Below are 15,107 nucleotides of genomic sequence, written 5' to 3' on the forward strand. Positions count from 1 at the left end.
CCTGAGACATATATTTTGAATGTGTACGCTATCCATACATGTTATCCGGGGATACGGTACCCTTTCTAACCTTTGTGCAATCACGTGCAATCCCTACTGGGCCTAACACCGTCTGAGCCTGCCTCATGCTGTATAGACATATATTTTGAATGTGTACGCTATCCATACATGTTATCCGGGGATACGGTACCCTTTCTAACCTTTGTGCAATCACGTGCAATCCATACTGGGCCTAACACCGTCTGAGCCTGCCTCATGCTGTATAGACATATATTTTGAATGTGTACGCTATCCATACATGTTATCCGGGGATATGGTACCCTTTCTAACCTTTGTGCAATCACGTGCAATCCATACTGGGCCTAACACCGTCTGAGCCTGCCTCCTGAGACATATATTTTGAATGTGTACGCTATCCATACATGTTATCTGGGGATACGGTACCCTTTCTCTCCTTTGTGCAATCACGTGTAATCCATACTGGGCGTGAGAACGGCTGGCGAGCTGTTAAGCAAGCTACAGCACCTGTCCAGACAAGTACAGGGATTCCCTAGCGAGGAGACTTATTTGATTGTTTTCAATGTTGGGACAGCAATTTTTGGGGAGCACTATACTCTGGAGAATGATAGATGGGGCCCACCATACACTGGAACATTCCAAAGGTGGACATCAGACACTGGAGCAGCATTTACAGGGCCCATTATACACTAGAGCATTAGAAATGGGGCCCATTATGTTTGGAGCATTATTTGGGCCCATAAGACAGTGGAGCTTCATCCATGGGGACCAACATATACTGTAGCATTATGTGGAGCTCACCATATACTGTTTCAAACATTATATGGGACCAATGATTCTGTATGGAGAAATAGATGGGCCTCGTCATGAGATGTAAAAAGTGAAGTATTTTTCATTGTACTATACCGCTATTTCTCTGCCGTATCGGAGCATGATGAGTTGTGGTATGTGTTAAAGGGGCGCTCTTTCGCCCAGGGCACATGAAAACCTGCAGCCAGCCCTCCCCCCACAACTTTAGCCAAATAACCCCCATTTTTCAGTGCGTAACTTGTATTATGAATTTAATTAAGGTTGACAAGCTTAAGAAAGAAGAATTGATGCTTTTGGCATTCAAATGGGCACTGTAGGTGTGTTTCCTGTCCTCCTCTCACTGCCGACTTTTAATCCCCATTGACTTACATTGGGTTTCGTGTTTCGGGATGACCCCGACTTTTCCCTATAATCGGACGATCTTGCTCGACCCGACTTTTGGAAAAGTCGGGTTTCACGAAACGAAACGCGACCCTAAAAAAACAAAAGTCGCTCAACTCTACTGTTCACACATTCTATGCCATGTTCATCAGAAGTGTACTCAAACACTTTGCAGAGTCAAGAGGTCTGAACAGCACCCTGACCCTCATCATCAGATGTTAACCTGGGGGGAGGTGATCCTACTGAGACTCAGGTATCTGAGGCTCACACGGACTGTACTGTGCTGTCAGGCCAGGAAGAGGAGGAGGGTGACTCCAATGGCAAGGAATGTGATAACACAGGGGATGATGATGAGGTGTTAGATCCCAGTTGGCGTTAACATAGAGGCACACAGCTGAGTAGGTTATATGAGGAGGAAGACAAGGAGGTTACGTTGTGCCGTCTGTCGCAATGTAATGATGCAGCCACGACAAGCGATGCATCCTCAGCCACAACTTTACCTCTGACCAACAGCATCCACAGGTCTGCAGCTCGTAGGGTTGGCAAGGGTTGCCCAGCCTGGGCCTTTTTTGACACTGCAAAGGATGAGCCAACTCACGTAATCTGCTAACTTTGCAAAAAAAACTGAGTCGAGGTAAAATGTGCAATAATTTGACTGCTGCATGTATGAAGCTTCACATGCGCAATCAACATGCTTTACTGTGGGAATCCCACTGGGCAAAAATGCCAGCGGACATCAACAATCATCAGCCACCCCTTCAATCGCATCTGCTGCTTCGTCCTCCTCCTCTGTTAACCATGCCAGTTATTGAGATGCAGGTCTTTGACCATAGAACCTCGGGTTCTTTACCCAATCGAGTCACGCTTACTTAGAGGCCGCTTTCAGCAGTGAAGGAAGTGGACATGCCTGCTGTTTTTGACTGATTTCTGAGAACGATAACACCACAAATTTTTCAATTCACATTAACATCTCGACCTGCACCTCTCTCACGGTCCAGCAATTTGTCCGGTTCATTGTACTCAGCCATCTCACAGCACAGCAGCCAGTCTGCGGATCTGCAGTTGTGGTCACAGAAAAGATTGTTTCCTCCTACGCATGACAAAGCTAAGATGTTGAACTCCACCATCTGCAATTTGTTGGCCACAGAAATGCTGCCTTTCCGCCTGGTGGATACCAACGGTTCCTGAAAGTTGATGGCTGTCGCAGTCCCCCAGTACCAATTACCCAGTCGCCATTACTTTTCTAAGAATGCTGTGCCTGCGCTACACCAGCATGTAGCAGACATCACCCATTCCTTGACAAAATCTCTGTCTGCCAGGGTGCATTTCACTACAGACACTTGGATGAGTAAGCATGGCCAAGGGCGTCACATCTCGATGACTGGGCCCTGTGTGACTCTGGTGGCTGTGGAGACAGGCGCAGCTCCACAAGTCTTGGAATCCCCAAGGCTTGCAGGCCAAACCTCTACATTTAACACTTCCTCCACTGACTCTTCCTCCTCTGTCTCCTCTAGGGCCTCCACCTGCGCCCTCAACCTCTGCCTTCACGAGTTCCAACAGTGCATAGCAAACCCTCACCACTTCCGTACTGCGCAACCAAGGCTTACCACAATCAGGCAGTCTTAAAACTGATATGCTTTGGAGATCGCAGTCATACAGCTTAAGAGTTGTGGACAGCTCTCCAGGCTGAATTTGATCAATGGCTGTCTCTGCTGAACCTGCATCCAGGAAAGGCCATGTCTGATAACGCTGTGAACCTGGTGGCGGCCCTACTGCGAGGCAAGCTCACACACGTGCCTTGCATGGCTCATGTCCTCAACCTGGAGATACAGCATTTTCTCAGCCACTATCCTGGCCTGGGTGACCTGCTCAAGAAAGCACATAGGCTGTGTGCGCGTTTCCACCATTTGCACCCCTCTGCTCATCAACTTGCATCGATACAGAGGTCTTTGTCCATGCCAATTATCAGGTTGATATGCGATGTGCCAATATGGTAGAAATCCACTCTGCACATGTTGCAGTGACTGTGGCAGCAGCAATGAGCCCTGACATAGTATGTCAAGTCTTAGAGCCTTGGCCAATGCAGCATGGATGTGGCGTAAATCACGTTTACAGAGTGGGCACAGATTAAGGACCTCTGCACCCTTCTGCACAGTTTTGAAATGACTACTAAGATGGTTAGTGCTGATGACGCCATCATCAGCATCACTATTCAGTTATATGCTGGAGTAGACTTTGAAAAGTCCGCGGTAGGAGATGGTGGACCCAGAGGAAGAGGAGGAAGCAGAGGAGGCTGCGGAAGAGATAACATTGCTTTGAAATTCAAGACTGTCATCACATAGGCGGGTGCCAAAGGACGGTGGATTACCGCAATCGAGGTGGGCTGGTGAAAACAGGCAAACTGTTATCGAAGGTGCATGATCCAAGGAACAAATGGAGGAGGAAGAGGTGATAGGCGAGCAACTGTCGGATGAAGAGGATAAAACTCCCCTCTCTGTTGTTTGTTATTGGTGGGAGGGGATGGAGGAAATGAGACTCATTGTTACCCAGCCACCAACATAGCATGGGCATGGACCTCACGGTAGAGCCCAATATATAAGTCCTTCTTCCTGCACTATCTGCAACATGATCCCCGTATAGTTATGATTCGGAATCATGCTGACTTCTGGGTTGCTACTTTATTAGATTCATGTTATAAAACCTCATTTTGCCAGATCTTTCCCACCCTAGAAAGGGACCCGGGAATGCTGAAGTATTGAAACATGCTTTTATACAACGTTAAGAGAGCTTTTCCCCAAGACAGCAGTGAAGCACACAGTTCGCATTGCAGCTGTAGACTTCCAACCTCCGGTCCATCATTTAATCAAAGGCAAAACATTAGCCGCAGCAGCAGTGGAAGTGGGAGAAGCAATTTCTGTGAGTCATTTGACACTTTTTTTAGACCAACTCATGCACCAGCACAACAGAGTCCAATTCTTACACGTGGTGAATGAATGGAGAGGATGGTGCAAGAGTATATAGAACTAAATATCAATACAACCATGGAGGAATTGGACCCTTTCACACTTTGGTCTTCGAAAATGGAGGAGTGGCCTGAGCTCCCCTCACATGCCATGGAGGTTTTATAGTGCCCGGCAGCCAGCGTTCTCTCAGAAAGTGTCTTCAGTGCAGCTGGTGGTGTCCTGACGGATAAGCACATACGGCTGTTGCCTGAATGTGTTGACTGCCTATCTTTCATTAAGATGAACAAGTCATGGATCTCCATGGACTTTTGCACCCCAATCGCAGACTGTATAGATTAGGTGATATTGCATTTTTTAGTGTGATGCATTAATGTCATGCCCTCATTTTTTAAAATGTGATCACTCCTGGTTGGGTGTCCATCTGCAGGATTGGGTATAGTGGAAGAACTGTCGTTCCCTACTGGACTCTTTCTACTGTGGTGAAATTGATGCCACTTTGGAGGTGTCTGACAATAATTTTTGGAAACGTAAACACTTTTTGTTGAGTGTCAGTCTGCTGGATTTGGTGTAGTGAAAGACCTGTTGGTCCTTATTAGACTATTTATACTATGGTAAAATTATTGCCACTTTTGTGGTGTCTGCCAATAATTTTTGGAAATGTGAGCACTCCTGGTTGGGTGTCCATCTGCTGTATTGCGTGTAGTGAAAGAACTGTCGGTCCCTATTAGACTATTTCTAATGTAGTGAATTTGATGCCACTTTGGTGGTGTCTGCCAATAATTTTTGGAAACTTGAGCGCTCCTGGTTGGGTGTCCAACTGCTGGATTGGGTGTAGTGAAAGACCTGTCGGTCCCTATTAGACTATCTCTACTGTGGTGAAATTGATGCCACTTCTGTGGTGTAAGGCCCTCATTTCTTTAAATGTGAACACTCCTTGTAGGATGTCCATCTGCTGGTTTGGGTGTAGTGAAAGACCTGTCGGTCCCTATTAAACTATTTCTACTGTGTTGAAATTGATATCACTTTGGTGGTGTCTGCCAATAATTTTTGGAAATGTGAACACTCCTGGTTATGTCTCCTTCATGCTTGTTGCCTGTAGCAGTAGGCCTCTGAGACCATCAGGCCTCCACTACCTTGGACTCAACTACCGGTGTTACAACCTTTAAATTTTTCTGACAATGGTAGTCTACAAAACTGATATTTTTGTAGGTGGTAGAGGTGTTGCATATGGTATCAGGGCCCCCAGCAAAGGAGCCCTACACTGATGCCTCACCCACCTCGTCTTACTGTGACATTCATTTTAAAGCTGTAAATGCTGTCCCAGACCCCTATACCTCATGCCTGGCTGATTGCTGCAGTTCCATGCTGCAATTTGCACTGTGGGTGACTTGAGGCCACTTTCCTGGTGTCTGTTCCTCATTTGATGTGTTTTGGCAGCATTTGGGGCCATTCTAAGGTGTTATGAATGCGTTTGGTTTTGCCTCCCATTGACATGAATGTCATTCAGTAATGTTCGGCGAATATTCAACGAGTTAATCGGCGAATATTGCAAATTCGGTGAACGTAATCTGAATCAAACATTGAAATATTCGCATATCTCTAAGAATGACTCCCAATTATAAGTGTTGTCAATAGTGTTGAGCATTCCGATACCGCAAGTATCGGGTATCGGCCGATACTTGCTGTATCGGAATTCCGATACCGACTTCCGATATTTTTTCAATATCGGAATTCGGCATCGGAATCGGAAGTTCAGTTGATTGACGGCCTGACGTCATCATGATGCGCGGTGTGTGGAATTTCCCACACAGCAATGGCATAAAGTGAGACTAGGGACTTTTTTTTTTTTTAAGTGGCGGAGGAATACAGTGCGGAAGGATACCTACCTTCCGTCATTGGATTCCTGCAGCCCGTAGAGAACGGCAGCAACAGCTGATGCTGCAGTTCTCTACCCAAGATCGTCGTGGGACACACTCGTGGACTGCTTCGGATCGTGGGTGAGTATTTTGGTGGTTTGTTATGTTAATATTTATTCCGGAAAAGACAATGGCTTCGGGGAACAATGTGACAAGTATTGGTAAGTATGTTACTCTATGTTATATGTACTGTATGTCTATGTATGTATTGTATGAATGTATTGTATGTATGTAGTATATATGTGGTATGTATGTAGCATGTAGTATGTATGTAGTATGTATGTAGCATGCATGTAGCATGTAGTATGTATGTAGCATGCATGTAGTATGTATGTAGCATGCATGTAGTATATATGTAGCATGTATGTAGTATGTATGTGGTATGTATGTAGCATGTAGTATGTATGTAGCATGTATGTAGTATGTATGTAGCATGTAGTATGTATGTAGTATGTATGTATGTGGTATGTATGTAGCATGTAGTATGTATGTAGCATGCATGTAGTATATATGTAGTATGTAGTATGTATGTAGTATGTATGTGGTATGTATGTAGCATGTAGTATGTATGTAGCATGCATGTAGCATGCATGTAGTATGTATGTAGCATGCATGTAGTATGTATGTAGCATGCATGTAGTATATATGTAGTATGTATGTAGCATGTAGTATGTATGTAGTATGTATGTAGTATGTATGTGGTATGTATGTAGCATGTAGTATGTATGTAGCATGCATGTAGTATATATGTAGTATGTAGTATGTATGTAGTATGTATGTGGTATGTATGTAGCATGTAGTATGTATGTAGCATGCATGTAGCATGCATGTAGTATGTATGTAGCATGCATGTAGTATGTATGTAGCATGCATGTAGTATGTATGTAGTATGTATGTAGTATGTATGTAGCATGCAGTATGTATGTAGCATGTATGTAGTATGTATGTAGTATATATGTAGTATGTATGTAGCATGTAGTATGTATGTAGCATGCATGTAGTATATATGTAGTATGTATGTAGCATGCATGTAGTATGTATGTAGTATGTATGTAGTATGTATGTAGCATGCAGTATGTATGTAGCATGCATGTAGTATGTATGTAGTATGTATGTAGCATGTATGTAGTATATATGTAGTATGTATGTAGCATGCATGTAGTATGTATGTAGCATGTAGTATGTATGTAGCATGCATGTAGTATGCATGTAGCATGTATGTAGTATGTATGTAGTAAATATGTAGTATGTATGTAGCATGTAGTATGTATGTAGCATGCATGTAGTATGTATGTAGTATTTTTTTTTTTTTTTTTTAACATTTAACACATTAGCCGGATGATGGGACTACTACTGTCCCATCATTGGCTAATGTGTCAATCACTGTCATGGTAGCAGGCATCGCCCGATGGGACTTGTAGTCCCATCGGACGATGCCTGCACAGACCCCCGGAGCCTGCACAGCCCCCCGGCAGGCCGGCACAGCCCCCCGGCAGGCCGGCACAGCCCCCCGGCAGGCCGGCACAGCCCCCCGGAGCCTGCACAGCCCCCCGGCAGGCCGGCACAGCCCCCCGGCAGGCCGGCACAGCCCCCCGGAGCCTGCACAGACCACCGGCAGGCCGGCACAGACCACCGGAGCCTGCACAGACCCCCTGGCAGGCCGGCACAGCCCCCCGAAAGGCCCGTACAGACCCCAGAGAGGCTGTACAAGGGCAGGAAAGGGTTTTTCTTATTCCGATACCGGAAGTCCCATAGACTTGAATGGGACTTCCGGTATCGGAATCGGTGATACCGATACTTTTTTTAAAGATCGGCCGATACCATCCGATACAATACTTTGAAGTATCGGACGGTATCGCTCAACTCTAGTTGTCAATTCTGTGAGAAGACTTTGGGACTTTATTGGTACGCAAATAAGTGAAAATGTAAAATACTGGACCATACCTGTGGAGCATTACTCTTGTCTTGGATCTTCTCACTACTTCCCCAAGTAATTAATGCAGGAAAACTTTCTTCTGGAGCATTGGCTTCTATGACAATTAACTCACTCCCTGGAGGAATCATCCCTGAAGCTTTCCCAATAGTACAAGCAGTCTGGAGGTTGTCACCTAAGGAAAACAACTGCAAGTAAATAAAATGTCCTGCTAGCTCTTTCCTCTGTCTCTGCTGATGTACTCTAATCATTTAGCCAAAAGAACATGGTTTGAATGTCAAAGCAGTGGACCCTTGTCCGATGGTTACATGGCAACATGGACCTGTTTTTATTTGGGTTGGGTAGTTTAAGGGTTAATGCTGTCTCTAAGTTTCTTCTTTCAGGTTCTGAGGAATTGTTTTATTAATTGGCTGGTTATTAACCAATAAGAAATCGAGTTGTGTGCATTGACCCGGTAACGGGCTTTGATTGGTCTGCCTTTTCGGCGGGAGTAAAGGACTATATATACTGGAACCTGAGGTGATTTCATCACTTTTCAACTTTCAAGTTAAGAAGATGCCCGCCCGCCCGCCCGCCCTCCCCAATTTTATGTATTTCTCTCTTTTTCCGTCATGAAAACTTTATTAGAGTTGGGTACGATTGCTCTTTTCAATGAGCGAATTTTGGTTATCGGATTAATAAAGGAATTATTTATGGAATTATTTATTAAAGAATTAATTATTTGGTGGATTTTGGTTTTTCCCATGGATTTCAGTAACCCTTAATAAAGTTTACATGGCCACTTTTCTCCACATATGTCTGGATGTCTCAATTATTTATTATAGAGTATTTAAGTTTGTTGGGTCCTATGTTGCCATGTAATCCAGAGAATATAAATTGATCTTATTTTATTTGCTTCAGTAGATAACACATTGGACAATTGACAAATATTACATATCTAGCTGAAGAGCCCGGCGTTGCCCAAGCATAGTAACAAACTGTGGTTAGTTATAGCAAATTATGATTATATTGCACATAAAAACATTTGCTCCCGAGAGAAATTCCACTAATTACAATAAAAAAGAAAAATACTGAGGTAAAATACTGATCAAACACTGAGATAAGATACTGACCAAATACTGAGGTAAAATGCTAAAACACTAAAGTAAAATACTAAAATAATAAATAAATAATCTTTATTTTTATATAGCGCTAACAAATTCCACAGCGCATTACAGATTGCACACATTAGCATCACTGTCCCCGAAGGGCTCACAATCTAAATTCCCTATCAGTATGTCTTTGGAATGTGGGAGGAAACCGGAGAACCCGGAGAAAACCCACTCAAACACGGGGAGAACATACAAACTCCTTGCAGATGTTGTCCTTGGTGGGATTTGAACCCAACGCTGCAGCGCTAACCACTGAGCCACCGTGCTGTCCCCCTGATCAAATACTGAGGTAAAATACTGACCAAACATTGAGGTAAACTATTGACCAAATACTGAGGTAAAATACCGAACAAATACTGAGGTAAAATTCTGATCAAACACTGAGGTAAAATACTGACCAAACACTGAGGTAAACCACTGACCAAATACTGAGGTAAACCACTGACCAAATACTGAGGTAAAATGCTGACCAAATACTGAAGTAAAAGATCGAACACTGATATAAAATACTGATCAAACACTGAGGTAAAATACTGACTAAGTACTGAGGTAAAATACAAACCAAACACTGAGGTAAAATACTGACAAAACACTGAGGTAAAATACTGATTAAATACTGAGGCAAAATGCAGACCAAATACTGAAGAAAAAAACTGATCAAACACTGAGATAAAATACTGACCAAATACTGAGGTAAAATGCTGACCAAATACTGAAGTAAAATACTGATCAAACACTGAGGTAAAATACTGACTAAATACTGAGGTAATATACAGACCAAACACTGAGGTAAACCACTGACCAAATACTGAGGTAAAATACTGATTAAATACTGAGGTAAAATACTGATCAAATACTCATTAGCTTTTCTGCCAGTTTTAGTCAGAGGGACATACCCAGCCTACTGCCCAGGTAGGGAGGACATCAGTGCTGGGCTGCCTGCATGTACACCCACAGACTACATCTGCCTGCTACAATCCCCTCTTGCTGTCAGGATTCCAGGCCATTTTTACCTTGTGCTCTGGGTGACTAAATGCTACAGCACTATTTCCCAGGAAGGCTTGTGTAATGCTAGCAATAGGGGAGACTCTCGGGCATGCGCAGTGCTTCTCTTCTTGTACATAGTGAGGCTGGAGTGGGCAGAGCAGGCACTACACCTGCAGCACCACAGTCAGTGGACAGCGCCGCTCTGCAGCACCACGACCCAGGTAACTGGCGCCCTGTTCCTGCCACAGCCCCCCTCCAGGCATTGTCCTCCCCTCACCAATGTCATCTGGTGCTTGATTGCAGATCAGGGGCTGCAGGGATCCATCCACACGCAGCATCAATCCCAGAAAGGCTGCAAGGAGCATTCTGCGCTAACCACATGGGCCATGTGGATGGGGCTTTGCATGTGGAGTGAGTGTGGCTATGCGGAGTAGACAGGACTATGTTGAGTGGGCATGGCTTGTACAAACATACAGCTTTATATATACTGTGTAGATGTAATATTCAATGGCACAACTGTGACACTTCTTCAAGCCAATCACATAAAATAATGAGCCACTCTTATAATATTTCTTTATTAAATTTGTAGTAGTAAATACAAATATACCAGTTATCATGACAGTCCTTATTTTGGCTTCCGTAAGTTCCTGAATCACCGGTTTTGTCTCAGGTTTTAATTTATTTTCCATTATAAGAAATCCAAGAAACACTAAATCAGACTCTACTTCTTCCCTAAGAAAACATAAGAATGAATGAGTAATAAATAAAATGATATGGAATATACTGATAACATGTTAAGACGATGATCATTCCCGACTAACGTAAAAAGCTTATAATTACACGCATTGTATTACTTTACCTTTCTAAGCTTTCTATGATCTGGGCATTATTTGCAGCTAGCTTCTTATATGCCAGAGCAATCACTCGGAAACCTTGTAAAGAATAATGTTCCAGTTCTCTGCGGTAATTTAGTGGCACTGTACAACAAAAAATTATATTTTTGGAGTTATTAACATTAAAGATGGTATATCTGATCGATTTTCACATATACATAATTTGCACTGTCACAGGCCCCATGTTATTTCTACACAATGATACCTGATCTTGAGTGGCCTGCTCAGGTCATGTTGAAGATCAATAAATAATCTATGCAATAATTGAATATTATATTTATCTATACAGAATTGGTAAAAATACGAATTTTGATTTATTGAATTTATTAAACTGAAAGCTATATACAGTTGGAACCAGAAGTATACATACACTATATAAAAATAAACATATGCATGTTTTTCTCAATATCTGACATAAAATCAGAATAAATCTTACTTGTTTTAGGTCAATCAGGATTACCATAATTATTAATATTTGCCAAATGCAAGAAAAATGAGAGAGAAAGAATGTTTTAAGGGATTTTTATTACTTTAAAAGGGAAATCATACCCATTATTACATTTTATATATTTATTATTTTTTTTCCATAAAAATAGTTTTACCTATTGTCATTGATTCTTTCATTGTGATCATGTGTTAAATGGGTGAGATCTATGATGCAATTGTAATTAGACACAACCTGTAAATTAGCTAATCTCTTGGACTGGGTTAGTTGCTGTGAATGGTAAAGGTAAAGCTTGAATCGTGTAATCAGTAAAAAGCCTGCACCTTTTGCATCTTTGGATTTTAAAAAAGTGTTTCTAATAAAATAGGGTTTTTTAACCCCTTCCTGACATGAGACGTACTATCCCGTCCACGGTACCCGGGCCCGTATGACCGGGGACGGGATAGTACGTCTACCGCGATCAGCGGCGCCCACGTGGTGAGCGCCGCTGATCGCGGCCGGGTGTCAGCTGATTATCACAGCTGACACCCGGCACAATGTGTCAGGGGCGGTCACGGACCGCCCCCGACACGTTAACCCCTTGCACACCGCGATCAAACATGATCGCGGTGTACCGGGGGTTAAAGGGAAGCATCGGCAGGGAGGGGGCTCCCTCCGTGCTTCCCTGAGCCCCCCACGGCAGCGCAATGTGCAGCGCTGCTGCGGGGGGCTCCTTTCCTCCAGGCCCCCGAATCCAAGATGGCGACGGGGGCCTTCGGGGGCCTGGGGAAGCTGGCTTCCTCAGTGCCTGCAAAGCGCAGGCATGAGGAAGCCTTGTGCACTGCCTGTGACAGATTGCTGATCTGTCACAGTGATCTGTGATGTGACAGATCAGCGATCTGTCACAGGACAGTGATGTCCCACCTGGGACTATGTAATAAAGTAAAAAAAAATTAAAAAAAAGTGTAAAAATAAATTTAAAAAAATCGCCAAATAAATTAGTAAAAAAAAAAAAAAATATTCCCCAATAAATTCATTTTTTGAAAATAATAAAAAAAAAAACAATAAAAGTACACATATTAGGTATCGCCGCGTCCGTAACGACCTGCCCTATAAAACTGTCCCAATAGTTAACCCCTTTAGCGAACCCCTTAAAAAACAAAAATAAAAAACGAAGCAAAAAATAATGATTTATTATCATACCGCCAAACAAAAAGTGCAATAACGCGCGATCAAAAAGACGCATATAAATATCCATGGTACCGCTGAAAACGTCATCTTGTCCCGCAAAAAACAAGCCGCCATACAGCATCATCAGTGAAAAAATAAAAAAGTTATAACTCGCAGAATAAAGCGATGCAAAAATAATTATTTTTTGTATATAAAATAGTTTTCATTGCATAAAACCGACAAAAACATAAAAAAACGACCTAAATGAGGTATCGCTGTAACCGTACTGACCCGAAGAATAAAACCGCTTTATCAATTTTACCGCACGCGGAACGGTGTAAACGCACCCCCCCCAAAAGAAATTCATGAAACGCTGGTTTTTGTTCATTCTGCGTCACAAAAATCGGAATAAAAAGCGATCAAAAAATTTCACGTGCCCGAAAATGGTACCAATAAAAACGTCAACTCGTCCCGCAAAAAATAAGACCTCACATGACTCGGTGGGTCAAAATACGGAAAAATTATAGCTCTCAATATGTGGTGATGCAAAAACTATTTTTACAATAAAAAGCGTCTTTTAGCGTGCGACAGCCGCCAAACATAGAAACCGCCATAAATAGTAAATCAAACCCCCCATTATCACCCCCTTAGTTAGGGAAAAATAATAAAATAAAAAAAATGTATTTATTTCCATTTTTCCATTAGGGTTAGGGCTAGGGTTAGGGCTAGGGGTGTGTTGGGTAGGGTTAGGGTAGGGTTAGGGTTAGGGCTAGGGCTAGGGTTAGGGCTAGGGTTAGGGCTAGGGTTAGGGCTAGGGCTAGGGTTAGGGCTAGGGTTAGGGCTAGGGTTAGGGGCGTGTTGGGGTTCGGGTTGGAGTTAGAATTGGGGGTTTCCACTGTTTGGGCACATCAGAGGCTCTCCAAATGCAACATGGCGTCTGATCTCAATTTCAGCCAATTCTGAGTTGAAAAAGTCAAATGGTGCTCCTTCCCTTCCAAGCTCTGCTATGCGCCCAAACAGTGTTTTACCCCCACATGTAGGGTATCAGCCTACTCAGGACAAATTGCAAAACAATTTTTGGGGTCCAATTTCTCCTGTTACCCTTAGGAAAATAAAAAATTGGGGGCAAAAATATCATTTTTGTGGAAAAAAATGATTTTTTTATTTTCACGTCCGAGCGTTATAAACTTCTGTGAAGCACTTGGGGGTTCAAAGTGCTCACCACACATCTAGAAAAGTTCCGTGGGGGGTCTAGTGTCCAAAATGGGGTCACTTGTGGGGAGTTTCAATAGTTTAGGTACATCAGGGGCTCTCCAAACGCACATGACACCCGCAGACCATTCCATCAAAGTCTGCATTCCAAAACGTCACTGCTTCCCTTCCGAGCCCCGACGTGTGTCCAAACAGTAGTTTTCTCCCACATATGGGAAATCAGCGTACTCAGGACAAATTGGACAACAACTTTTGGGGTCCAATTTCTCCTGGTACCCTTGGGAAAATAAAAAAATGGTGACTAAAAGATCATGTTTGTGGAAAAAATACGAATTTTTTATTTTCACGCCCGGGCGTTGTAAACTTCTGTGAAGCACTGGGGGGGTCAAAGTGCTCACCACACATCTAGATAAGTTCCTTGGGGGGTCTAGTTTACAAAATGGTGTCATTTGTGGGGGGTTTCCACTGTTTAGGTACATTAGGGGCTCTCCAAAGGCAACATGACACCCGCAGACCATTCCATCAAAGTCTGCATTCCAAAACGTCACTACTTCCCTTCCGAGCCCTGACGTGTGCCCATACAGTAGTTTTCTCCCACATATGGGGTATTGATACTCAGGACAAATTGGACAACAACTTTTGGGGTCCAATTTCTCCTGGTACCCTTGGGAAAATAAAAAAATGGTGACTAAAAGATCATGTTTGTGGAAAAAATACGAATTTTTTATTTTCACGCCCGGGCGTTGTAAACTTCTGTGAAGCACTGGGGGGTCAAAGTGCTCACCACACATCTAGATAAGTTCCTTGGGGGGTCTAGTTTACAAAATGGTGTCATTTGTGGGGGGTTTCCACTGTTTAGGTACATTAGGGGCTCTCCAAAGGCAACATGACACCCGCAGACCATTCCATCAAAGTCTGCATTCCAAAACGTCACTACTTCCCTTCCGAGCCCCGACGTGTGCCCATACAGTAGTTTTCTCCCACATATGGGGTATCAGCATACTCAGGACAAATTGGACAACAACTTTTGGGGTCCAATTTCTCCTGGTACCCTTGGGAAAATAAAAAAATGGTGACTAAAAGATCATGTTTGTGGAAAAAATACGATTTTTTTATTTTCACGCCCGGGCGTTGTAAACTTCTGTGAAGCACTGGGGGGTCAAAGTGCTCACCACACATCTAGATAAGTTCCTTGGGGGGTCTAGTTTCCAAAATGGTGTCATTTGTGGGGGGTTTCCACTGTTTTGGT

The 15,107-nt window shown here is 43.2% G+C and overlaps 1 protein-coding gene across 1 annotated transcript in view; it reads right to left on the minus strand.

Moving 5' to 3' along the window:
- LOC141092729 (probable cation-transporting ATPase 13A4) overlaps positions 1-15,107 on the minus strand; it is a 328,264-nt gene that overhangs the window by 142,600 nt on the left and 170,557 nt on the right. The window contains exons 14-16 of the mRNA XM_073579122.1: positions 11,019-11,136; positions 10,767-10,891; positions 8,033-8,196 (exon numbers count right to left, since the gene is read on the minus strand). Coding sequence (XP_073435223.1) covers positions 8,033-8,196; positions 10,767-10,891; positions 11,019-11,136 — 407 coding nt within the window. The remainder of the gene's footprint in view (positions 1-8,032; positions 8,197-10,766; positions 10,892-11,018; positions 11,137-15,107) is intronic.

This window comes from Dendrobates tinctorius, unplaced genomic scaffold (genome assembly GCF_039654945.1).
Source record: "Dendrobates tinctorius isolate UK_male_01 unplaced genomic scaffold, ASM3965494v1 ptg000060l, whole genome shotgun sequence".
NCBI lineage: Eukaryota > Metazoa > Chordata > Amphibia > Anura > Dendrobatidae > Dendrobates > Dendrobates tinctorius.